This window comes from Squalius cephalus, assembly GCF_949319135.1.
Source record: "Squalius cephalus genome assembly, chromosome: 10".
In the NCBI taxonomy this organism is placed as follows: domain Eukaryota; kingdom Metazoa; phylum Chordata; class Actinopteri; order Cypriniformes; family Leuciscidae; genus Squalius; species Squalius cephalus.
Genome location: NC_137131.1, coordinates 21,676,385 through 21,701,207, shown reverse-complemented (window position 1 = coordinate 21,701,207; position 24,823 = coordinate 21,676,385). Strand labels below are relative to the sequence as shown.

At 42.3% G+C, this 24,823-nt stretch overlaps 1 protein-coding gene across 4 annotated transcripts in view; it reads right to left on the bottom strand.

Annotated features, from left to right (window-relative positions):
* tnrc6c2 (trinucleotide repeat containing adaptor 6C2) overlaps nt 1-24,823 on the bottom strand; it is a 145,687-nt gene that overhangs the window by 38,508 nt on the left and 82,356 nt on the right. For 3 of the 4 annotated variants that reach the window (XM_079883215.1, XM_079883214.1, XM_079883213.1), the window contains exons 2-3: nt 23,771-23,871; nt 21,314-21,335 (exon numbers count right to left, since the gene is read on the bottom strand). In XM_079883215.1, the coding sequence (XP_079739341.1) occupies nt 21,314-21,335; nt 23,771-23,833 (85 nt within the window). In that variant the 5' untranslated portion in view covers nt 23,834-23,871. The remainder of the gene's footprint in view (nt 1-21,313; nt 21,336-23,770; nt 23,872-24,823) is intronic. The other variant, XM_079883216.1, reaches the window with a different exon arrangement.

Sequence of the window (24,823 nt, the reverse complement as noted above, 5' to 3'; positions counted from 1 at the left end):
GTGCATCATCGAGCCATGATTTCAAAACATCCTGAACGCAAAAATGGTAAAAAAAAAAAAGCAGTACTACCTAGTTCAGAGTCTTTGTAACATGTTTTCAGCAATACATTTCTAATATTTATAATGTGTTTAGAAACAAATCTCTGCATTGCCTTTACACACACTTTAAATACACTGGGGAAGTTAATCAACAGAGACTGAAACAGCTTTACATGATCATTACATGATCAGTAATAAAGGAAACTAACTAGTGAATACAGACAGACAGGGCAAACCAAACATAAACCTGACAGCTTGAGACTAGTGATGCATCGAAAATATTTTGTACAGAAACAATTAAATCAAAAGTTGAACATGGTATGCTGGTGATAAATTAAACCAGTCGTAGTTAAGTTCTTCATTACGAAGCTACCTCTTGACATTTCAGCCGAATATATTTTACATATTGTCACTTTAGCATTCTTTTTGGTTGCGGTGAGCTGCATCCATACTGCTTATCCACGATGTGTACACAAAACAGACAATCACACAGTTGAAACGTGTCATCTAAATTAGCGTTAATTTAACATTACTGTTTCTGTAAAGGGTTTCGGCTCTTCAAATAATTTCATCCGAAACGAAAAATCTTTTCTTTCTGTTTCTTCCAATTATTTTTGGTTGAAATTTCAGTGCATCACTACTTGAGACCACTGAAAAGATCTACCGTATCACATCTTAAATATCACAAAAGCTTTAATTTCACTCATTCAGGGCAAGATAACTACCATTTATATTCTTTGAACCATGATCACAATTTATATGGTCTATTCCACTTGCAAAGGCTTCAACATTAAGACACACAATGGAGGAAGTTCCTTTCTTTTACTCTTTACTGAAAGTAGGGATGCACCAAAATGAAAATTCTGGGGCGAAATACTGGATGCATTTGGCAGCAAACCGAAACTGAAAATGACTTTAAATATTATTATCATTATATATTTTTTTGTATTATTATTAAACTTTTAAATAAATTCAATAATTGAATGAATCTGAATAAACAAAAATTCAAGCCAATAAAATAAAATAACCACACTTTTCTTTAAAGTAACACAAAAATTGGACAGAAAATAGCCCTATATTAAAATAATATTAAATATCAATATATTATTCTTCATTCAGTTCTATGCAACATAATCAGATTTAACTGATTTATTTGTTGACCTATTATCAAAATAAAGTAGTCCTACAAAGCTATTATTTTCAGAGCATGATGTGTGAGCAGATAGCAGGGAGTGGATCAGTGAACGAGAGGGTAACGTCATTTTTGCCAGCCTTGCCAAGCACGGCTATATACAAACCATGTTACAGCACAGTAGGGCTATTGCAAACAGAAACAAGTCCAGAGAAATTTCATGACGTTTTTTAGTGGACTTTGCCTTTCCGGTGAGCGTGAACAGTACATGCGTTTGGGCCGTGAGCAACTGAGCAGAGCGTGAAACACACACATGGAGATGAACATTGAGCAGAACTCGCAACGCACACGATCATTTGTAGGAGTTTCCCTTCAGACGCAAAACTTTTGGGAGGAGAGTATTTAAATGAATCATGCAAGGAGATTTACTAAGGTTTGCACTAGTCGATTTACTGATATTTGGCAAGCGGCAACCTTCCGGTCTCTCTATTGAATCCAACACGGAAGTGACTTAAACTGCAATTCATTGACTGGCCGCTAGAGACAGGCTCCTAAAGAGAGTCAATCCCATATACCCACCATGTTAATATGCCCAACTTAACATCAGAAAAAATATATATGTTTACAGCCTGGTACAAAAAGTGGATTTGGTCTATATAGCTAATTTTGCCCTTCATGACAACTGTGAGGGGGGTGAATTTTTTTTATAACTCATAAGGGCGTGGCCACTTGAGTGACAGGTGGATTGCCATTGCTGTCACTACTAGCCGTTTGTCTGCAGTCTGTCAGCCGTCACGACACCTCAGCTAATCCCCTCTTTGCCCATTTCGATTATCCGGGAGTGACGCGCTGTCATGATGGCGATGGCCGGCTCCATTCACTTTGGGCTTCAAAAAGGCTCTTCAGAAACCTAGGGGTGACGTCACGGACACTACGTCCATATTTTTTTTTACAGTCTATGATATTTGCGCCATTATTTACCATCCAAAAAAAGTATGTCTTAAACCAGATGTTAACTGGTAGTTTGCGTTTTTTTGGAATTGGGCTCTTATTGCTATATATTACTAATTTGCAATGAGAACCAGGGGAAGGTTTACAGTTTAAAAAACAAAACAAAACAAAACAAAAACCTTCCAAAACTCTTTCACCACACTGCACAGTGAAACCTACCACCTCAGAGCATTAAAAGATATGAAGGCGGGTAATATGAAGAAGCCTCATTCTCCTCTAGAGATATTTCCCTATTTTACTGGGGCCGAAAAAGACGTTGAGTGGTGGTGTTGTGGGACTGCCACTAGCCCACCTGTAAAAGGGTATGTGGGGGGTTGGGCAGGCCCTGTTCTACCAGGGTGCTAGAGGGTGCTAAGCACCCTCAAACACGAGCAAGAGCACTCTCCGTTTATACTGTAATAATATATTGGCGAAACAGATTTGGCAAATGCTCCAGTGCATATTTGTGATTGCACTCTGGAGAATGTCAAATGTATCTATTTACAACGTGTTTTTATATAAGCCTCGAGACAGGGTTTTACCTCTTAAAAGTATGGACCATTTTTATATTTTGCACAAAGTAATAAACTACTAAAAAAAAAAAAAAAAATACATAATCTAATAATCAAAACTGTCATCATGAGCACAAAACAAAGTTAACTAGTAATTTCAAAGTTTTTTGTCTTCACTTGACATCTCTAAATAATTTTCCAAATGATCATATAATAACATTGTTTATAATGAAATGCTCTTAATATGCAGATTAATAATGCTAAATGTATGGGAAAAAAACAAAAAATCTAAAGGCGCTATGCGTTAACTTGTCACAAACCTGGTTTAGATAAATGGATAGATCGGAGTCATCTGTATGACAGATAAGAATAATTTAAGGCCTATTTGCTGCACTCTCATTTTCTGCAGTGTTTAGCAAAAGTATCTATTTTTCTGCTTACCGTGTTCCTGCTACCGTTATTAAAATAACTGCATCATCTGCAGCTCTTAATGTGGTGCTTTACGTCTTTAGCAGGAGAGAGAAGCATTGTGCATGGAGCGAAAAGGGCTTGAATGAAGCACGTTTGGCTCTAGATAAAAATATTAGAGAATGTAGCATGAAATATCATTACCATGATGGCCCTGAGCACCTTTGGTGTGAACCGCTCCGTTGTATTGACTTGCTGCTCACTTTAAACTGTAGAAACGGTAAAATGGTGCAATTATGTCCCGCGGTCCGGATGGAACCAAACCGTGGTCCGCCATTTAAATGCCACTGCTCTAAAACTAAAAGAGCATTTCTGACACATATTTATAATACATATTTATTATATATTACTATATATTTTAATCTGTTAAATATATAATAATTAAGCTGACATGGACTCTTGAGGGTGATGCAAATGAGCATGGCTTTTGTTAATTTGCATAATCATATAGTCATTTCTGGATCAGGAGTTTGAATTCATTCATTACCAGTTGCAATGTTGATATGCACGGCAGTACAATTAAATATGATAAATAAAGTCCTCTAAACGGATTAATGCGCTGCAGAATAAATCAACATTATAGTCTAAACTTTCATGATTAATGAGTATTTATGAATGTCACATTTGAAGACCGTCCTTCCTTTCTGCTTAGGCAAATTAGTCGCTAATTACTGTAGATCGCAATTCATAAAAATCATCCTTATGGTTGAGTGTTGATGCAATTAATTGAATGTGAAATTGTAAATTAATTGCATCAAGAATTACAGTTTATCAGGCAGAGAATTGATACTGCTATCATTTGTGACACTGTAATATTCACTGTTTTGCTACTAAGAGAAATCACTATGAACTTCAGGGGGGAGGGGGGGGGAATTTTGCCATTACCCATTAAAAAGTCAACTGGCTGCAGGAAATTTCCACCCCAGCTTGGCATAATTGGGGCAGAAAATGCCTCAGTCTGAACTCCTTAATATTTTGGCCTTGCTGTGCTGCACTAAGAAATTGGTGACCTTTGCAAAAAGCCACTTTTAATTACACAGTAATTTAATTTCCATGTTATGAGGAGATGCACCTTTTTAAATCGGTCTGAATGTTTAAAAGCACAGGAATAGCTCAAAAGCCGCTTTCCGACCGGAGGAACCTTTTCACAGTTCCTAGAACTATTGGCTAAAGTACCCGTATGTCCCTGCGGTGCGAACACGTCGACTAGGAACGACTTTAGTTCTAGGAACTCCATTTGGAGGAACTAATTTAGCTCCTACTTCAGAGTAGGGTCTAAACCAGCACTATAGGAACTACCCGTGACATTAGTGTAGCCTACGCTGATGACCGAAGGCACGCAAAACACCAGCATCTGCCATTTTTAAAACAGCTAAACACACAGATTATAGCCTATATATTTACTCCAGAAACTAGATACAAACATGGAAAACAGAGATAGATGGGCCTCTAAACCTTTATGCTGAGGAGAAAATCCAACGCAACTTTGAGGGGACCAAGTCAAACATGATCAGCCTATGTATTTCTGCTCAGCTAGCAACACTGGAAATCAACCACATGGCATAGGCTAATAACTTTTTTTTCATATACTGTGTACTTTCTATAACAATTCTATCTTATAACATGTTAAACAGTACTGTTAGACAGATCGCTAACTAATGAACACAGAGAAATGCGAGCAAAGAGTATAGAAGTACCAAGAGGCGAAACTCCGTTGCAGTTTTGACAACAATCGCTAGATGGCGCTGCTGTCGCGCTGTCACCATTTTGGACTGAACCAACGGCTTTACCATTAGCACAACTACCGTATACAGCATTAACATTATGTCTGGAAATAATTGGAAACAAAAGCCGCTTTCCGACCAAGTAGTTCTAGGAACTTAATTCTAGGAACTGTCCACTTCTAAACAGTTCTAAGAACTACTCTCCCCCAAACTCGGTTTTGCTGTTTGCGTTCGCACTGGCCAAGTGGCCATAGGAACTGGTAGGAGGGGTAAGGGAGTGACGCAAGCACGCTGACTTTTATTTTGACGGAGCGACGGACCTTTATTTTGGCGGCGCTGAGAACGCCAGAGCAAACAATGCTCGCATTCTCTGTGTTTATTAGTTAGCAATCTGTCTAACAGTACTGTTTAATATCTTATTAGATAGAACTGTTATAGAAAGTAGACAGTATATGAAAAAAAGGTTATTAGCCTATGCCGTGTGGTTGATGTCTAGTGTTGCTAGCTGGGCAGATAAACATAATCATGTTTGGCTTGGTCCCCTCAAAGTTGCGTTGGATTTTCTCTTCAGCATAAAGGTTTAGAGACCCATCTATCACTGTTTTCCATGTTTGTATAGTTAGTTTATGGAGTAAATATATAGGCTATAATCTGTGTGTTTACATTTTAGCTGTTTTAAAAATGGCGGGTGCTGGTGTTTTGCATGCGTTCGGTCATCAGCGTACACCAAACGTCACGGATAGTTCCTATAGTGCTGGTTTAGACCCTACTCTGAAGTAGGACCTAAATTAGTTCCTACAAATGGAGTTCCTAGAACTAAAATCGTTCCTAGTTCCTGCGGTGCGAACACGCCGACATCCGGGTACTTTAGCCAATAGTTCTAGGAACTGTGAAAAGGTTCCTCCGGTCGGAAAGCGGCTATACAAAACAGTGTTCTGCCATCAACTGCAACAACTACCAGTGTACAGCCAATCAACTAGCATTTCATAGATTCCCCAAAGATCCAGATAGGTAAAGTAGATAAGGTTCTCTTACGAGAGTACTCTCGTGTTGCGTAAGTTTAGCTTACGCTACGGGAAAACTCCTTTTCTCAAGAATACTGAAGCAAAAAATTATCCTTTAATTTTTAGAATGTAAAACGCATTTGCTGCAGCAGGCAGACATAGGCGAGACAGCTCGCGCGCCTATTGGCTGCTTTGCGGCAACTGCTGCAACCTATCAGTGCGTCTTGGCATGACTCCAGCGCCAATGGGAAGCCTTCCCGCGCTGTCGTCATAGCCCGCCAAAACAGGGTGTGGCTTCGCCTATAAAAACCCCCTGCACAGGTTGCACAAGTGATTTCGTCTCCTTCAGCAAAGGACTTAGCTGGATCTAGAGAGAGAAGCAACGCCGTCGAACAGCATCTCAGCGGGACGAGTTTGAGTCAAGGACCCGGCTGGATATTCGCCACCTTCGCTCGCCGTACCTGCTGCGCTCCCGGCGCTAATATCATTTTCAATCTCTCCGTGTGTGTTCGCCGCTGCGACACGCACGTTTTTCTCTAAAAGAGCAAAGGCATTTTTCAATGCCCATCATGTTCTGCGGCTCGTGCCGAGCCGTTCTCAGCAACGGGGACCGCCACGAGCTGTGCGCTTCCTGTCTGGGAAAGGACCACGTGGATCACGCGCTCGCCGAGGGCGGCTGCCGTGGGCGGCTGCCGTGAGTGCAAATCTTTGCCTCTCTTGACCCTGCGGGCTCGACAGGCTTTGTTCGCCATCAAACCCACTATTTCTACGCCTTCTGCTGGGCCGCGCCGTAAAAAGCGCCGCTCACAAAGGCCACCAGAAGTCTCTGTGAAAGAGCACTCGCCGGCGGCGTCCCCGCGAGCCTCTTTCTCTGATTCTCCCGTCTCATTTCTCAACTGCCAACGCCCCGCTGTCGCGGCGCCCGACGAGATGGAGCGGGACATCGCGGAGGACGACAGCTGTTCGATTCTGGTGTCCGAGAGTGAGGGTTGGTCAGGCTCCATCCCTGACCCCGCCCCGTCGACGCAGGAATCCAGCGTGAGGGCTTCTGTCGACGCTGAGCTTCTCCGTCTTATCACTAAGGCCGTAGAAGACCTCGGCCTAGAGTGGTCAACGCCCAAGGAGCCCTCGCCTAACAGGTTGGATGGCTGCTTTCTGCCTGGACGCCGCTCTGCACCTGTTTCGAGGCCCGCTCCCTTCCTCCCCGAGCTGCACGATGAGCTCTCCAAGTCATGGGGAGCTCCGTACTCAGCCAGACTAAAATCCTCTGTCTCTTCGATGCTCTCCGCGGTTGACGGCGCGAAAGACAGGGGATATCTTTGTGTTCCTCCCGTCGAGGAAGCGATAGCGACTCACTTGTGCCCGCCTTCTGCGGGATCGCGGTCCAAGCTGAGCCTGCCCACTAAAGCTTGCCGAACGACTTCGACGCTGATCGGTCGCGCCTGCGCCGCCGGTCAAGCTGCCTCTGCTCTGCATACCATGGCCGTTTTGCAGATTCACCAGGCCAACCTTCTCCGGTCACTGGACGAGGCTGGCCCATCTGCGGAGAGCGTGACGGACTTGAGGAGCGCAACAGATTTAGCTCTCAGAGCTACCAAGACCGCTGCTCAAGCTATCGACCGCAACATGGCCGCTCTCACCGTCACTGAGCGCCACCTGTGGCTAACGCTGTCCGACATGTCTGAGTCTGACCGCGCCACTTTCCTCGACGCCCCCGTGTCACCAACGGGTTTGTTCGGTCCCTCGGTGAATGGCTTCACGGAGCGATATACAGAGGTGCAGCAAACGTCTCAGGCCATGAGACATTTTCTGCCGCGGCGTTCTAGTTCCGCAGCAGGCCGCGCTAGGAAGCTGCCGCCCGCTCGGGAAACAGCGCCCCCACCGCCTCCTCTGCCCACCTCACAACGCCAGGATCGGGATGCACGTCAGCGTTCGCGCTCCACCAGCCGCCGCAGACCGCCTCCCGCCCGGGACCCAGGCACAAGCTTGCGCCGAGCTTTGAGCCTCCCAAGTCTTCCTAGCCACTCTAGGAAAACGCCGATGGTCAAGTCCCGCTGCGGCCGGACCGCCATCGAAGTATGCACGAACCGCTCTCTCAGTTCCCTCAGCAGAGGCGACTCGAAGGGTGTATCCAGCAGCCAACGAGTCAGTTCCACAACTCGCTCGCCTGCACACAAACGCCGTTCTCACGGCGACCCACATATCTCTCAAAAAGAGCATTATTTTGGGTCATATTCCGGCTCAGGCCGAAGGTGTCTTAAATGTAGGACAGGTGCCCACTGCCCAGTGCCCACCCCTACACGAAAACACTACCCTCACTGTGTGTCACACTCATTCAAGGTCGAAAACAATAAAGCTGGCTCAAGCCGCCCGACCGCTAAGTGTAAGAATTGTGCCCACTCCCCAGTGTTCACTCTTACACACAAGCACTACCCATGCAGTGTCCCACACCACCACAGGGTCCATATCAGTCAAACCGGCTCACGCCGTTCATATTCTGAGTGTAGGAAATGTGCCCGCTGTACAGCGCTCACCCCCGCTTGTGAATATGACTGTATCTGCGCCGCGCACACACATAGAGCCTCAATGTGTGAGCGCGCACGCTGGCAGTGTGGTGAGTGCAGGTCACGTGTCTGCCTCTCAGCGCACACACTTCGTGAACAGCTCGCAGCGCCACGCGCCGCGTATCTGTATCAAAGCAGCTGCCCACGCTCACGACCGGGCCGCCAGTTACAGAAATACTGCGCGAAGCACTGTATGCCCCACTCGAAATGAACATGATGAACGAAGTACGTCATCATGGCTGGGTCTCCGGGTCCCCGAATATGAGCGACCACAACCCAGATTTCATTCTACCCCTGGCCATTCACGCGAAAGCGTGGGAAAGCATTCCAGGGGCTTTGAAATGGGTGCTAAATATAGTGAAACGGGGATACTCGCTACAGTTTGCTCGCAGACCACCGCGCTTCATAGCCCGGGTCGAAACCTCGGTGAATCAGGAAGTAGCACACCTACTTCGCACCGAAATAGCGAATTTACTGAGAAAAGGGGCTGTGGAAACAGTCCCCTCGGCAGGAAGCGAGTCGGGTTTTACAGCCGTTACTTCTTAGTACCAAAGAAGGATGGCGGGCTCCGCCCTATACTAGATCTCAGACACTTGAACAAAGCGCTGGTGAAGCGCTCATTCAAAATGATTACAACCAGACAAATTCGATTACAATGATTACAACCTCGAATTCGACCCGGGGACTGGTTTATATCAGTGGATCTGAAGGATGCTTATTTTCAGATCCAAATAGCAGCCCGTCACAGGCCCTTCTTGAGGTTCGCCTTCGAGGGCCAGGCTTATCAGCCTGGACGAAGGGGCATGAGAGTCCTGAACTATCTGGACGACTGGCTAATTATAGCACAGTCAAAAGAAGAATTGGTGTTACACAGAACACTACTGCTGACCCATCTTGAGCAGTTGGGTCTCAGAGTCAACTGGGCCAAAAGCATTCTACTCCCCAGCCAGAAAATTTCCTTTCTGGGGATAGAACTGGACTCCAGCTGTATGGTGGCGCGCCTGACGGGAGAACGCGCAGCAGTGATACAGCGCCTGGCAGCGACATTCACTGTGGGGAAATATCTCCCCCTCAGAGTGTTCCAGAGGATGATGGGTCTCATGGCCTCAGCCTCGTCGGTACTACAGCTGGGTTTGATGAATATGCGCCCTTTTCAACTATGGTTGAGACGGCGAGTACCAGCGCGAGCATGGACCTCAGGTCTGCTCCGTCTCACGGTGAATCAGACATGCGTTTCCACCCTGAAACCGTGGACGAGACCCGGCTGGTACCAGTCAGGCGTGAACCTGGGCATCGCTTCACGAATCAAAGTGGTCTCGACAGATGCGTCCAACACGGGTTGGGGCGCCCTATACGAAGGGAGACCTTCTATTAGTCTAGATGGGATGTACCCAAAAAGTGAAAGTGAGGAGCATTTATGGGTACAAGTCGGGAACCAGCCTACTTTACATATTTCAAGGGTGCTGAATCCAAAAAAACTGGTACCCAAGTGAAATTTTGAGTTTTTTACCTTCTAATTTGCATATCAAAATGCCCGCCAAATTGCCTATCTTGCTCAGTCGTTGGACCATTTTCCCCTAGTTTTTTTTGTAAGTAGGCAATCAAGATGAGGAAATAAAGTTTCTAGATCGATAGTCAAGGGTCAGAGCAAAGATATAATGGAGGCTCACTGCCTTTTTTATGTATATATATATATATATATATATATATATATGCAAAATACCAACTTTTAAGGTGAAATTAAGCATTATTTGTGTCATTTTTTTAAGGCTGACAATCAATATCAATCAATCAATATTAATTCAATCAATATCACTCTTAAATGTTCCCAGTGTATATATGATATGTGATGTATTCCATATTACATAATAACTAAGAAAAACACCATTGCAAGTTGTCTGAGATTTCATTTTTTATGCAAATTAAGGCGAGACACTACAGGTGAATAGGGTAAAATTTTTAACTAGCAGATGTCACCATAAAACTTTCACAGTTGATTACCTACATTAAGATGAGAAAAAAAATGTATTACAAGTTTTCTGTAATTTAATGTTTAAATATACAAATTAGGCAATATCTAATCAAATATGCACTAATTTGCATATATTAAAAAAAAAACGAAATCTGAGTATTGGATAAAGCCAGGTTAAAAATTATTTTTTCATTGTGTTCACATATTAGATGGGAAAAAAATTACAGAGGGATTTATGGATATCTACTTTTGTTATCCTGTAAATCAGAAAATACATTTACATTTAGTCATTTAGCAGACGCTTTTATCCAAAGCGACTTACAAATTAGGACTAAATTAAGCGAGTCATCATGAAGAGGCAAAAACAACGCAAGAAGTGCTCAAAATACGAAGTTCAGGCATTATTCAGAGTAGCATAAGCCCGATAAGTGAGGTTTTAAAGGGAAAGGGACGTTTTTTTGTTTGTTTTGGTTTTATGCGGTTAAGTGCTCACGGAAGAGATGGGTTTTCAGCTGTCTTTTGAATGTTGTCAAGGATTCTGCATTCCGGATGAGGGTGGGGAGAGCGTTCCCACCAGCATGGAACTGTGAATGAGAATGTTCTGGAAAGTGATTTTGTGGCTTTCTTTGATGGAACCACAAGACGTCGCTCTTTGACCGATCGTAGGCTTCTGGTAGGGATGTAGACTCGTGGAGTGAGTGAAAGTAGGAGGGAGCTGAGCCTGTGATAGATCTGTAGGCAAACGTCAATGCCTTGAACTTGATGCGAGCAGCGAGGTGATGCGAAATACTGATGCGAAATACTGTCAATTGATACTTTGCACGTGACGTCAGTTGTACTGGCTGGCGGGCAAGAACGTCATTCTCTAGCAACGAAAACCAGTAAACTAATCAAGGATCTTGCCAGGACATTGCCAGTTTTAATATACAAAAGTTGGTGTTTTGAGGTGTACACGACATGCCAGATTGTTGTTGTGCGATTGGATGCACTAACCGCGTTTGTTGCCCGCCAGATATCACGTGACTGCAAAGTATCAATAGCCTTAAAAAAATGATTTCGCCATGTTTTTTGGAATAAAATGTTATATAAATCAGGCTAGGAATAATATATTTACAAATCCCTCTGTAAATGTCTTCATAATATAACTAGGTACAAGACTGGAAAGTTTGGTGTATAGGTGCTACTGAAGTGGAGCGTCATCCATGTGGTTTCCTTAGTCTGCTTCCGAAGCCTTCACCGACCCCAAGCAGGAGGACGGCACCGCCCGTCTCCGCCCCTTAGCCGGCCAAAACGCCAGGCTAAGCAGCACTCCTGAGATGGGCAGCTTGGAGTTAGGGCTCAGTTCTTCTCAGGAGCTGGTAGCAGGACCACTCCTTCCCCCGGTGGAGGGCCAGGGGAGAATCTTTTTTCTAAGAACTGATGCCCCTTCCTCCGAGCCCCAAGAGGCCATGGATGGCAGTGTGCGATCAGTTCGCACGATCTCCTCCCCGCCTCCGGGGAGTCCGTTACACTATGGTGGGTGGCAATGCCCCTGTCATGCGTACGGAGGTCACTACCTTACTGGCGAAAGGTGCAGTCAAGATTGTCCCTCCAGCCGAAATGAAGTCCGGTTCTACAGCCCTTACTTCATTGTACCGAAGAAAACCGGTGGGTTACGGCCAATCCTGGACCTGCACGTCTTGAACCGATCCCTTCACAGGCTTCCGTTCAAGATGCTCATGTGCTCTCACGGCTTCAGCCTCTCCCTGGAGAATGGAGACTCCATCCCAAGACGGTTCAGCTGATTTGGGATCAGTTCGGGGACGCACAGGTAGACCTGTTTGCCACCCACGACTCGTCCCATTGCGACCTGTTTTACTCCCTGACCGAGGGCACGCTCGGCACGGACGCACTGGTGCACAGCTGGCCGCGGGGCCTTTGCAAGTATGCGTTTCCCCCAGTGAGCCTTCTTGCACAGACCCTGTGCAAGATCAGGGAGGACAGGGAGAAGGTCATTTTGGTTGCCCCTCATTGACACAACCGGACCTGGTTCTCCGAACTAGTCCTCCTCGCGACAGCACCTCCCTGGCCAATCCCTCTGAGGAACGACCTCCTTTCTCAGGGACGGTGCACCCTATGGCACCCTCGTCCCGATCTTTGGAACCTCCACGTGTGGCTCCTGGACGGGACGAGGCAGGTTTGAGTACCCAACCACCAGCGGTAGTGGCTACCATCACTTCCGCTAGAGCATCGTCCACGAGACATGCCTACGCGTTGAAGTGGAACCTCTTCGTCACCTGGTGCTCTTCTCGCAGAGAAGACCCCAGAAAATGCCCGATCAGTGTCGTGCTTTCCTTCCTGCAAGAAGGGTTAGACCGAAGGCGGTCTCCCTCCACCCTGAAAGTGTACGTTGCCGCTCCTCGGCGAAGAAACATATCTGCATGTTGCCACCATACTTCCTTATATACCCATGAGGTAAGGCGGAGTTACGCAATGCAAATTCCGCAGACCCATGGCATTTCTTTGCCATTGGCTCGTTTTATTTCTCGAAGATGAGAGGCTTTCTAAGCGAAACCCCATTCGTCGTCATGATGTAACGTCTCCGTTCCCTACTCAGGGAACGAGGGTTACATATGTAACCGAGACGTTTTACGCCCCCCTCTCAGAAGCCTTGGGCATTTGGGACAATGTGTCAAAAAATATTTTCTCTAACCTCAAACCCTTTCTCCCACATTGTATGTAGTAGCAGCAACCATGTATGGCCCACTATAGTCTTCTATCAAATAGCAGTATTCATTGGTTCCATGAGAGTGGGGCCAGCCCATAAAAATATCTTAAATATTAACGTCTAGTCGGTCCACAGTCTAATTCTGCTCTTTTTGGTTTTCAGCTATTGTTTTTGTCTGACTTTTATTATGAAGTTTTGTCTGTGGGTCATAATTTGTCATTTACTTTGCGGTTTCGTCTGAGATGCATCTGAAATCGGTCATAAGTTCACTTGTTCATTATAGTGAATGGCACATGTACTTTATGGAGAAAAGAGAAATGAAATTGAGTGAGCGGCTTAAGATGATAGAATTTGTGTGTGCCAGAGAGTAGAAATAACTATTTTACACCTTAAAAAATAATGACGATAATAACTTTATATAACTTTATATGGTATAATGAAAATAACTCGTTCACTTGTTCTCATATTCATGTCATATTTAATAGATAGTTCATTCATTTTAATAGAATAATAATACAAAAACTACAAAAAAGAATTAACACAATGATATAATTGTATTATTTTTACTTATAAATTTGCCATAAAAAGCAATAAATAGAGCACATAATACATGAAAGCTGTATTCCTTTCAGGGTTATCTGGTTTTGTTTATTTTTATTTTTATCCACATGGACACTGTTTGTGTTTTCACCTTGGTTAGCTTGTCTTCATGGTTGTTAATTTGATTCATTACTCAGTTCAGGTGTGTGTTGTGTTCAGCTGTTCATGTCTCATTATCCTCTAACTACTTAAGTTCAGTTCAGTTTGTGTTTCGTGTTGGGTCTCGTCTATGTGTAGTTGTGTTTGTATGTACCTCTTTGGATTACTCTGTTGGAGCATTAAAGCCTAACTTTCGCCGTCGATTCTTTTGTGTTTTTGTTTTCCGTCTTGTTTGTGTTTTTGTTTCATTTTTTTGGTTCATTATGGACTTCCCTGCTGTCAAGCTGCTTTGCCTTGAGCAGGGAGACAGCTCCCTCGAGGAACGGGCTGTGCCGTCCTCCTGCTTGGGGCCGGTGAAGGCTTCGGAAGCAGACTAAGGAAACCACATGGATGACGCTCCACTTCAGTAGCACCTATACACCAAACTTTCCAGTCTTGTACCTAGCTATATTATGAAGACATTTACAGAGGGATTTGTAAATATATTATTCCTAGCCTGATTTATATAACATTTTATTCCAAAAAACATGGCGAAAATCATTTTCTTAAAGGTCCCGTTATATGCCCCTTTTCACAAGATGTAAAATAAGTCTCTGATGTCCCCAGAGTGTGTATGTGAAGTTTGAGCTCAAAATACCCAACAGATCATTTTTTACAGCATGTTTAAATTGACATTTTTTGGGGCTCAGAAAAACGAGCTGTTTCAGTGTGTGCCCTTTAAATGCAAATGAGGTGCTGCTGGACGACACAGGGGGCGGAGCTTCATGAGCTCGCGCTCAGTCTGTCAGGAAAAATTCATCTCACGGAATGATGATAATATCAGAAACTCTCAGTAACGGCGTTCATTTCGAGTCGGACAATAATGCCTACAGAGTCAGAGTGCTGTATAGAGATGAAAGAGGTATGGTTTAGTAGTTTAATTACGGTTATTATAACGTATTTGTCATCTGCTTGTAGGCTATGTATCCATTATTTATTAATAGCCTACAAGTCTGCTGTCTGAATGATGATCAAACATGTACTGATGAGTTTAATAAAGTTTATTGTACATCACACAAAAGATGAAGCGTCAGTTTTACTTCAGAAAATCACCGTAAGAGCTGAGTAAACACAGTAGCCTAAGTTATAAGAAGTGCACAAGTAGCCAGTAGAGTTGAGGGAGCATTCCTGTGGGCGGAGGTTAGTCAAGAAACGGTTCTAGTGACATCACTAAAGAAGGAAGTAGAGGGATGTAGTCCAATCGAGCCGTTTTTTGTAGTCAACTTCTGTTAAATAAAATATCTCGCTTGGCATTGAACTTTGAGCTTTATAATTTTACAGATATTATTTATGCTCTAACAGCAACATTACACACTAACTAAAATTTGAAACATGGGATCACGCAGAACGGGACCTTTAAGGCTATTGACAGTATTTTCTGATTTACAGGATAACAAAAGTAGATATCCATAAATCCCTCTGTAATTTTTTTCCCATCTAATATGTGAACACAATGAAAAAATATTTTTTAACCTGGCTTTATCCAATGCTCAGATTTCGTTTTTTAAAATATATGCAAATTAGTGCATATTTGATTAGATATTGCCTAATTAGCAGTTACAGAAAACTTGTAATACATTTTTTTTTCTCATCTTAATGTAGGTAATCAACTGTGAAAGTTTTATGGTGATATCTGCTAGTTAAAAATTTTACCCTATTCACCTGTAGTGTCTCGCCTTAATTTGCATAAAAAAATGAAATCTCAGACAACTTGCAATGGTGTTTTTCTTAGTTATTATGTAATATGGAATACATCACATATCATATATACACTGGGAACATTTAAGAGTGATATTGATTGACTATGTATGTCGGCCTTAAAAAAATGACACAAATAATGCTTAATTTCACTTAATTAAATTTTTTGCATATACAGTACCAGTCAAAAGTTTGGAAACATTACTATTTTTAATGTTTTTGAAAGAAGTCTCTTATGCTCATCAAGCCTGCAGTTAAAAAAAAATATTATGAAATATTATTACAATTTAAAATAATGGTTCTCTTTTTTAATATACTTTAAAATGTAATTTATTTTTGTGATGCAAAGCTGAATTTTCATCAGCAAGTACTCCAGTCTTTGGTGTCTTATGATCCTTCAGAAATCATTCTAATATGCTGATTTATGATCAATGTTGGAAACAGTTGTGCTGCTTAATATTTTTTTTATAACCTGAGATACTTTTTTCAGGATTATTTGATGAATAAAAAGTTAAAAAGAACTGTATTTATTTAGAATAGAAATCTTTTGTAACAATATACACTACCGTTCAAAAGTTTGGGAACAATAACTATTTTTTTTTTTTAAAGAAATTAGTACTTTAATTCAACAAGGATGCGTTAAATTGATAAAAGGTGATGGTAACGATTTATATTGTTAGAAATGTTTTTATTTTGAATAAATGCTGTTTTAATGAATAAATGCTGTTAACGTTTTACTCATCAATGAATCCTGAAAAAAGTATTCCAAAAAAATATATTAAACAGCACAACTGTTTCCATCATTGATAATAACTGAGTATCAAATCAGCATATTATAATGATTTCTGAAGGATCATAAGACACCAAAGACTGGAGTACTTGCTGATGAAAATTCAGCTTTGCATCACAAAAATAAATTACATTTTAAAATATATTAAAAAAGAGAACCATTATTTTAAATTGTAATAATATTTCATAATATTACTGTTTTGTTTTTGTTTTTTTGTTTTTTTAACTGCAGGCTTGATGAGCATAAGAGACTTCTTTCAAAAACATTAAAAATAGTAATGTTTCCAAACTTTTGACTGGTACTGTATATATATACATAAAAAAGGCAGCGAGCCTCCATTATATCTTTGCTCTGACCCTTGACTATTGATCTAGAAACTTAATTTCCTCATCTTGATTGCCTACTTACAAAAAAACTAGGGGAAAATGGTCCAACGACTGAGCAAGATAGGCAATTTGGTGGCCATTTTGATATGCAAATTAGAAAGTAAAAAACTCAAAATTTCGCTTGGGTACCAGTTTTTTTGGACTCAGCACCCTTGAAATATGTAAGGTAGGCCGGTTCCCAACTTGTACCCATAAATGCTCCTCACTTCTTATAGAAGGCCATTTTTCTGAAATCCGTCTAGTCTATATGGGCCTGTGGTCAAACGCAGAGAAACTCCACATAAACTGTCTAGAGATGAAAGCGGTCGAGAATGCCCTTCAGTTCTTCCTCCCTGCACTGAGGAACCACCACGTTCTAGTCAGAACAGACAACACGTCAGTGGTGTCCTACATAAATCGCCAGGGCGGCCTTAAATCCCGGAGCCTTTTTGCAATAGCAAAGCGCCTCCTCATATGGAGCCAGCACAATCTGCGCTCGCTGAGAGCGGCGCACGTGCCGGGCGTCCTGAACGTGGGCCCAGATATGCTATCCAGGGCAAAGCTCTCCCCAGGAGAGTGGTCCCTGCACCCTCTCACGGTGCGAAATATCTGGGACGTTTTCGGCAGAGCAGAGGTAGACCTGTTCGCGTCGCAAGCCAATGCTCACTGCCCAACGTTCTTCTTGAAAGAGATGGACGCGCTGGCCCAAAACTGGCCCAGACGCCCGCTGTATGCTTTTCCCCCGGTCGCTCTGTTACCACAGGTAATCAAACGACTCAGGGAGAGCAAATGCTCGATACTTCTCATAGCTCCGCTATGGGAGAATCAAGTCTGGTTCCCAGAACTGATAGAACTAGAGAGCGCGGCTCCATGGCCGATTCCGCTGAGGAAAGACCTGTTGTCTCAGGCCCAGGGAGCGATTTGGCACCCATACCCCGAGCTGTGGGCTCTGCATGTGTGGGCGATCAACTACCACCACTGCGCCTCCCAGAGAGAGTGCTGAACACGATCACAGAGGCAAGAGCTCCGTCTACTAGACAGCTTTACAACTCTAAATGGTCAGTGTTTGCTGAGTGGTGCTCAGCTCATGATTTAAACCCGCTAAAAGGTGAGGTAACGGTGGTTCTTTCTTTCCTACAAGAGCTGTTGGACAGCGGGAGAACCCCTTCCACGCTCAAAGTATACGTGGCGGCCATAGCAGCGTTCACAAACCCTGCAAATGGCCAGTCGCTAGGGAAGAACGACCTCATAATTCGTTTCCTCAGGGGTGCTAGGAGGATGAATCCTCCTCGGCCACCCTCGGTTCCGGTTTGGGACCTTTCCACGGTCCTCGAGGCCATGAAGGGCGAACCGTTTGAACCACTGCACACGGTAGAGTTAAAATACCTAACGTTTAAAACCGCTTTTCTGCTGGCGCTAGCCTCAGTAAAACGGGTGGGCGACCTGCACGCGCTTTCAGTAAGCGCTACGTGCTTGGAATTTGGGCCTAATGACTCTAAGGTCATCCTCAAACCAAGACACGGTTATGTCCCTAAAGTGCTTACGACTCCCTTCAGAGCGCAAGTTATCTCCCTCTCGGCCCTCCCTATGTCTGATAGTGAGGCAGGGATTAACCTTCTCTGCCCGGTGAGGGCATTAAGGATTTATGTAGAGCGCTCCGCCGCTTTCAGGCAATCGGAGCAGCTTTTCGTTTCGTTCGGTGGCCGCATTAAAGGGCTAGCCATCTCGAAACAGACCCTGTCCAGATGGATAGTGGACGCTATCGCGTCAGCTTATGCATCCAAAGGTCTAAACTGCCCTTTGGGGGTGAGGGCCCACCCGACTAGAGGCATGGCCTCGTCGTGGGCATGGTCAAGTGGGGTTTCTATCCATGACATTTGTATGGCAGCAGGCTGGGCCTCGCTGTCTACATTTGTAAGGTTTTATAACCTGGAAGTACCCGCATTACAGGCCAGACTGCTCTCAGTCTGATAATGCTATATTAACGTTGTCTACCCAACTCGGTTTGACTAGACTGTTGATATACTGCAAGTCCTGTGGCCTATGCAGTTTAAGGTGGTCATACTGCCTTAACTCTATAGATATACGCTAATGCACCTATCTCATAACACCGAGTCGTCCCGCCCTGTTATGCCGCTGTGATTGCTTCACTTTACATGAGCCCCGGGCACTGCCCTTGGGACATAAGTGTTTGAAATTCAGCACGCACAGCGTTTTACATAGGGTTCCCGTAGCGTAAGCTAAACTTACGCAACACGAGAGTACTCTCGTAAGAGAACGACACTCGGTTACTGACGTAACCTCGGTTCTCTCTAGAGAGGGAACGAGTGTTGCGTAGCCTGCCGTGCTTGTGCTGCACTTTGGTTTCGCTTCTAGTCGACTGAGATCACTTGTGCAACCTGTGCAGGGGGTTTTTATAGGCGAAGCCACACCCTGTTTTGGCAGGCTATGACGACAGCGCGGGAAGGCTTCCCATTGGCGCTGGAGTCATGCCAAGACGCACTGATAGGTTGCAGCAGTTGCTGCAGAGCAGCCAATAGGCGCGCGAGCTGTCTCGCCTATGTCTGCCTGCTGCAGCAAATGCGTTTTACATTCTAAAAATTAAAGGATAATTTTTTGCTTCAGTGTTCTCGAGAAAAGGAGTTTTCCCGTAGCGTAAGCTAAACTTACGCAACACTCGTTCCCTCTCTAGAGAGAACCGAGGTTACGTTAGTAACCGAGTGTCGTTTTTATTAACGTTAAAGTGAGCTAACGTCAAAGATAACAGGTGCTCTAACGTTAATGTAAGCTATACCATAACTGCAGTAACAGTTTGCTAACGTTATGTATTTGGTCGAAATTGAGTCAAGACTCAAAATGGGCTTTTTAAATCGCATATTTTCAGAGATATATGAACACCTAACCTGGCAAATGACCGCTTTATTAATTCCTATAAAATAAATAAAATAAATTATGAAAGTGAAACAGAAAAAAAGTCATATAAGTTTGAGTTCATTAAAATGTACAAATTTAAAAATATAATTATATTTTATATAAAATACATATATTACAAAATATATTTTACTCTATAACTGCAAGAAAATGAAAGCAAAAAATCTGAACAAGTTGTGTTCCACATTTTAGGTTGATATCTCAAAAAATGAGCTTTCAGTAAGATTTTATTTGGGCGTAGTACCAAACTTTTTCACTTGATGGACAGCCAAGCTTCCTTGCTGACCATATAAGGGCGCCTCTATTTTCATATATGTTTTGAGTGATCTGAACCATGTATTTCTAGGGGTGACCCCGAATAGTCGAAGATTCGATGTTTCGCCTCTTGGTACTTCTATACTCTTTGATGCGAGCATTGTTTGCTCTGGCATTCTCAGCACCGTCAAAATAAAGGTCCGTCGTTCCGTCAAAATAAAAGTCGCCGTGCTTGCGTCACTCCCTTACCCCTCCTACCAGCAACTATGGCCACTTGGCCAGTGCGAACGCAAACAGCAAAACCGAGTTTGGGGGAGAGTAGTTCATAGAACTCTTTAGAAGTGGACAGTTCCTATAACTAAGTTCCTGTAACTACTTGGTCGGAAAGCGGCTAAACATGCCAACTGGTGCCAACAGATGTCATTGAGGAGAGTTAAAGGTGGCTTCTGTTTCTCATCTCAATATCCTGATCTCAGGCGAATCTTCCTTCACCTCCTCAACATGTAAAACAATAGCAACCATTAAATTGATGGTAATTTATATTTATTTTTAGTCTGTTCACCCATCTCTAACAGAGTTAATTAAGCATCTTCAACATTCATGTAAATATGCATGCAGCAAACAGATCAATGTTTCAGGAGAGAGGAGAACAATGCAGACAAGGCTCAATTTTCATACCAGCACTGTGAAAGGCACACCAAATACCCCAAATCTGTAAATGGGAACACACGAAACAGTCAACCACCACAAAGGGATGATGTTTATCCATCCATAGACACAATTGAGTACACTTGAATGTAACACTATGAATGTCCATCATCGGTTACATCTGGAGTGCACCTATATTTACAACAGCAATAATCACAAAACAGTTTTATGTGGTTAATATACTTCTAATGTTGTCAAGACAGCATTACCATCCAATGCCATAGATTGCCATCCAATACCACCTAAGAACTTTGGGACTATCAAAGTAAAGATGCGGTCAAGTGAAGACAATGGACCATTTTGCCTGCAAAAATATTACTAATGCAACCACACCTGAAGTTGGCACTAAGCAAGAAACAATTAAAAAACAAGAAAGACTGCACAAAAAACCCCAAACTAATAACCAGTCCATAAATTAAATTCTGCAAGCCGTTGATGCTGAGGAATATCTCCCATCCCGGTATTACCCGTCTGGTTTTCCTCACACCCCAGTGAACATATGCTAATGAAATAATGCATGTGTCACCAAGCATTAGCCAGCACAGGCATGAAATCAGAGCGACAAAAGCTATCTTCAGACTAATGAGGAAGATCTCCATATTTGCTGACCTTACTACACACGAGTCACATTAAATATTAGCTGAATTACATTACTATTCTGTTGAATTATTACATTTTATTTTCAAAGACTAAAATGACTTAAAATATGTACTTACCTTTGGTTTTCTGTTCAGTAACCTGTAAATGAAAGAAAGAGAAGGATTTTCAGCAAAAGCCATGATATATTTATCTGTACTTGTTCAGTGTAGTAGTTGTATTTGCATAGTATAATGAATATTCATACCATAATTTTGTAGCAGGCTGACCTGACATTTGCAGTAGTAATAAATTATATTACTACAAATATGCTTCCGTACAATAACATCACGGTAAATAATATTGTATTTAGCTTTTAAGGTTAAGATGATGATATCACACGAATGATTTGGCTCAGCAAAGTTGCAATTCCTGTTTTCTCCTGAAAACTCTTAATGGCTCTTGGAGCTTGTGTTTTAGCAAGAGAGTCCTGCCAGTCCTGTACTCGAGTCTCAGCATTTGAATAGATATGCTGAGTGGATTAGGATTGGCAACACTCTCAGTCTAGAACAGGTTCCTAAACCTGTCTCATCACAAAGTTTTGGTTCCTGCCCCTAAATGTATATAAACTGTAAGAGAACGTTCCCTTAGTCAGACTTTGGTGATTGCAGCTACCGACAGCTTGTGTTCTCAATAAAGAATCCTTGCTGAAGAAAGAACCAAGTCTCCTGGTCTTCGATTCTGAGTTTCCAACACAGGTCATGTTAAAAATTGGAATCAGTTCTGAATAAGAACTGGCTTTCGATTCCAAACCCTAGTCAAAAATAAATAATAATAAAAAAAATACTTGAAGGCTACATGCAACATTTACATTTAATATGTATATTTGTATGTAGCTTTTTGTATAACCCATTCAACAGGACATTTGTGGTATCAGAATTGGTATAGAGATAACACTTCATACCTTGCTAAAATACATCAATAATCAAACGTTCTGAGACTTCACCTCTTTGAGTAGAGTGATCTCTAATTCAGTCTTGAGGGAGGTTCAAAATTATACCTAGCCCAGAATAACAGAATGACTTAACAAGCACAAACCAAAAACAAAACTCAATTTCCAGTCTTAAAACCCACCTCATACTGCCTCATAATCTTGACAAGAGGCCCAGAAGGGGCCTGGAGCGAATCCTATTGGCACAAACAGTGGCCTGCTAATCGAGTGGAAACAGACTACAAACAGCCCTCTGTCAGAGAGGAGGCTGAGGGGAAGAGGAGTAAGAGAAGGAACCAAGGCCAGAGTGCTAGTTTACATTCCCTGGTGCCATTCCAGAACTGTTATAAAGACTGTTCTTTTCTTTCTGCCCTTTTAAGTACAGAACACCAACTCCAGAACACTCATCTGAAAGGTTCTGAATGAAGATGCTGAAGTATTTAATGTGCATTTGCTGAATCCCAGAACATCTAACTACTGATTCAGACAGACACTGATTACAGAATCTTGATATGAAAAAAAAAAGAGAGATAAAAAACCCTTAAACCAAAAATGTAATCTGCTGTAACTGATATTAAAATCTGTAGGAATGCACAATATATCTGTAGTATATCGGTTAACAGATTATCTGTTTTTTTAATCAGAAGTCGGTACTTGATAATTGTGTACTTATCCATGCCACCATCTAACATTAATCTCATGCAAATAATTAACTGTTGTATGTTAAATGTAATTGTAACATGTATGTTGTGTTTTGGTTTAGGGTATGTTTACACAATACCGTTTTCAACTGAAAACTTTGGTTACACTTTAGATTAGGGTCCAATTACTATTAACTAACTATTAACAATAAACTCCTAATTACTGCTTATTAATAGTTTGTAAGGTAGTTGTTTAGTTATTGGGTTGGATTAAGGGATGTAGAATATGGTCATGCAGCATAAGACATTAATATGTGCTTTAGAAGTACTAATAAACAGACAATATTCTAGAAATATGCATGCTAATAAGAAACTAGTTAATAGTAAGAATTGGACCCTAAATGAAACGAGACATTTTTAGTACATAGTTGTCGAGTAAACAAACCCTAAGTTTTCAATCTCTTCCCTGTTCTGATTTGCCTGAGTTCTGTTCTCACATTAATCTCCTTGGTTGTTAATTAATCCCGCACCTGTTTCTGTTGTAGTTAATTATCTCTCCCTGTGTATTTAAGCCCTTAGTTCCCTCGGTTCTTTGTTCGGTCTAGTTTATGTGTAGTGGTTGTTTTCTCCAGTGTTTCTCGATTTCCTGAGCAGTCTTAGTTTAAGTGTTAATAAAAGATTTCTCTGATATTCCCCTGCGGCGTGCGTTCTCTGCAACCACACATGACAGTCATATTATTTCATTTGTACATTATGTTTAATATAATATCATTGCTAAATTCACTTGTAGCATTTAAAATGACAGGTGGTTTATGTTTAATTCAAGCAAAATAATAGACAATGTTTATGTCAGACATCCATCAGATATTGTCCTTATAAAAAGAATAATCTGCATTTTTGGCTAGAAAGTTTTTTTCTCTCCATTTTATTCTTTCTTTTCTTTAACAGAATTTAAATAAACTGACCGTTTTTTCTGCAGTGTTCTTCTTTGTCTCTACTTCTTGCTTTTTCTTTTTCTTTTCTTCCATCAAATGGTTCTCTCCTTGTGATGTTCAGCTTCTCTCAGCTAGAAGAAACACAGGTGAATGGTTACTAATCAAACTACCACCCAAGCCAAAAGACCATGCAAGAGCTCAAAATGAAAGCAAAATGAAAGCAAAGACACACTTATGGAGTATAGCACCTGCAAGAATAGGACAGTGAAAGAACTATGATTCCCAAATCCAGCTTTTTTACTCATTCATCCAGAGAAAAATCATCTAAATTAGGAAGTGGAGGTAGGGCTTATTATTAATCAAGCCTTTATTTACTGTATCTGAAAGCTGGTGGTAATGGTTTCTGAGACTGAGAACAATCAAAGCAATGATAACATCCAAGGCCAACCTGAGGACACCAGTCTCTACGGTGAGTCTAGTTCAGTTCCATACTACAGTGATACAAATCCAATACAAAATAACCTCAAACTCTGACTGCATTGATTTGGCAAATTGATTGTGCTACAGGGGACCATCTACATTTTGTCAGTTCCAGTATTTTGACCTCACTACTGCAATGTATCATTCATGACTAATGGACAGATGATTCTTATCTTTCCAAATGTAAAACTGCACAATATATCACACCCCAAATCTAAACACATTTTCCACCCAACAACACACAAGATCTCATTCTATTGACAATGCAAACATAAAGGTCCCAAGTCAGGTATTAATCCATGAACAGTAAAATAATATACCAAAATAATGGAAAGCGTGTCCTGTTGTGTTGCCAGTTTGTAATGAAAAATCTGTCAATCAGTGAGACAGGAAGACTGCAAGTGACAACAGTGCATTATACGAGAACAACACACTGGCAGAGAGCCATGATGGTATGGCCGGACTAATGGTTAGTTGCTAGTCAGCTGTCCTGATTTACCCTCAGGCCCAAACACCTCCCATTGGCTGGTAATCTCTTCCCTACTTTTGCTGGCCAATCAGAACACAGGCGTTTGAGGGATTGCCATTCACATTAGGCTACCT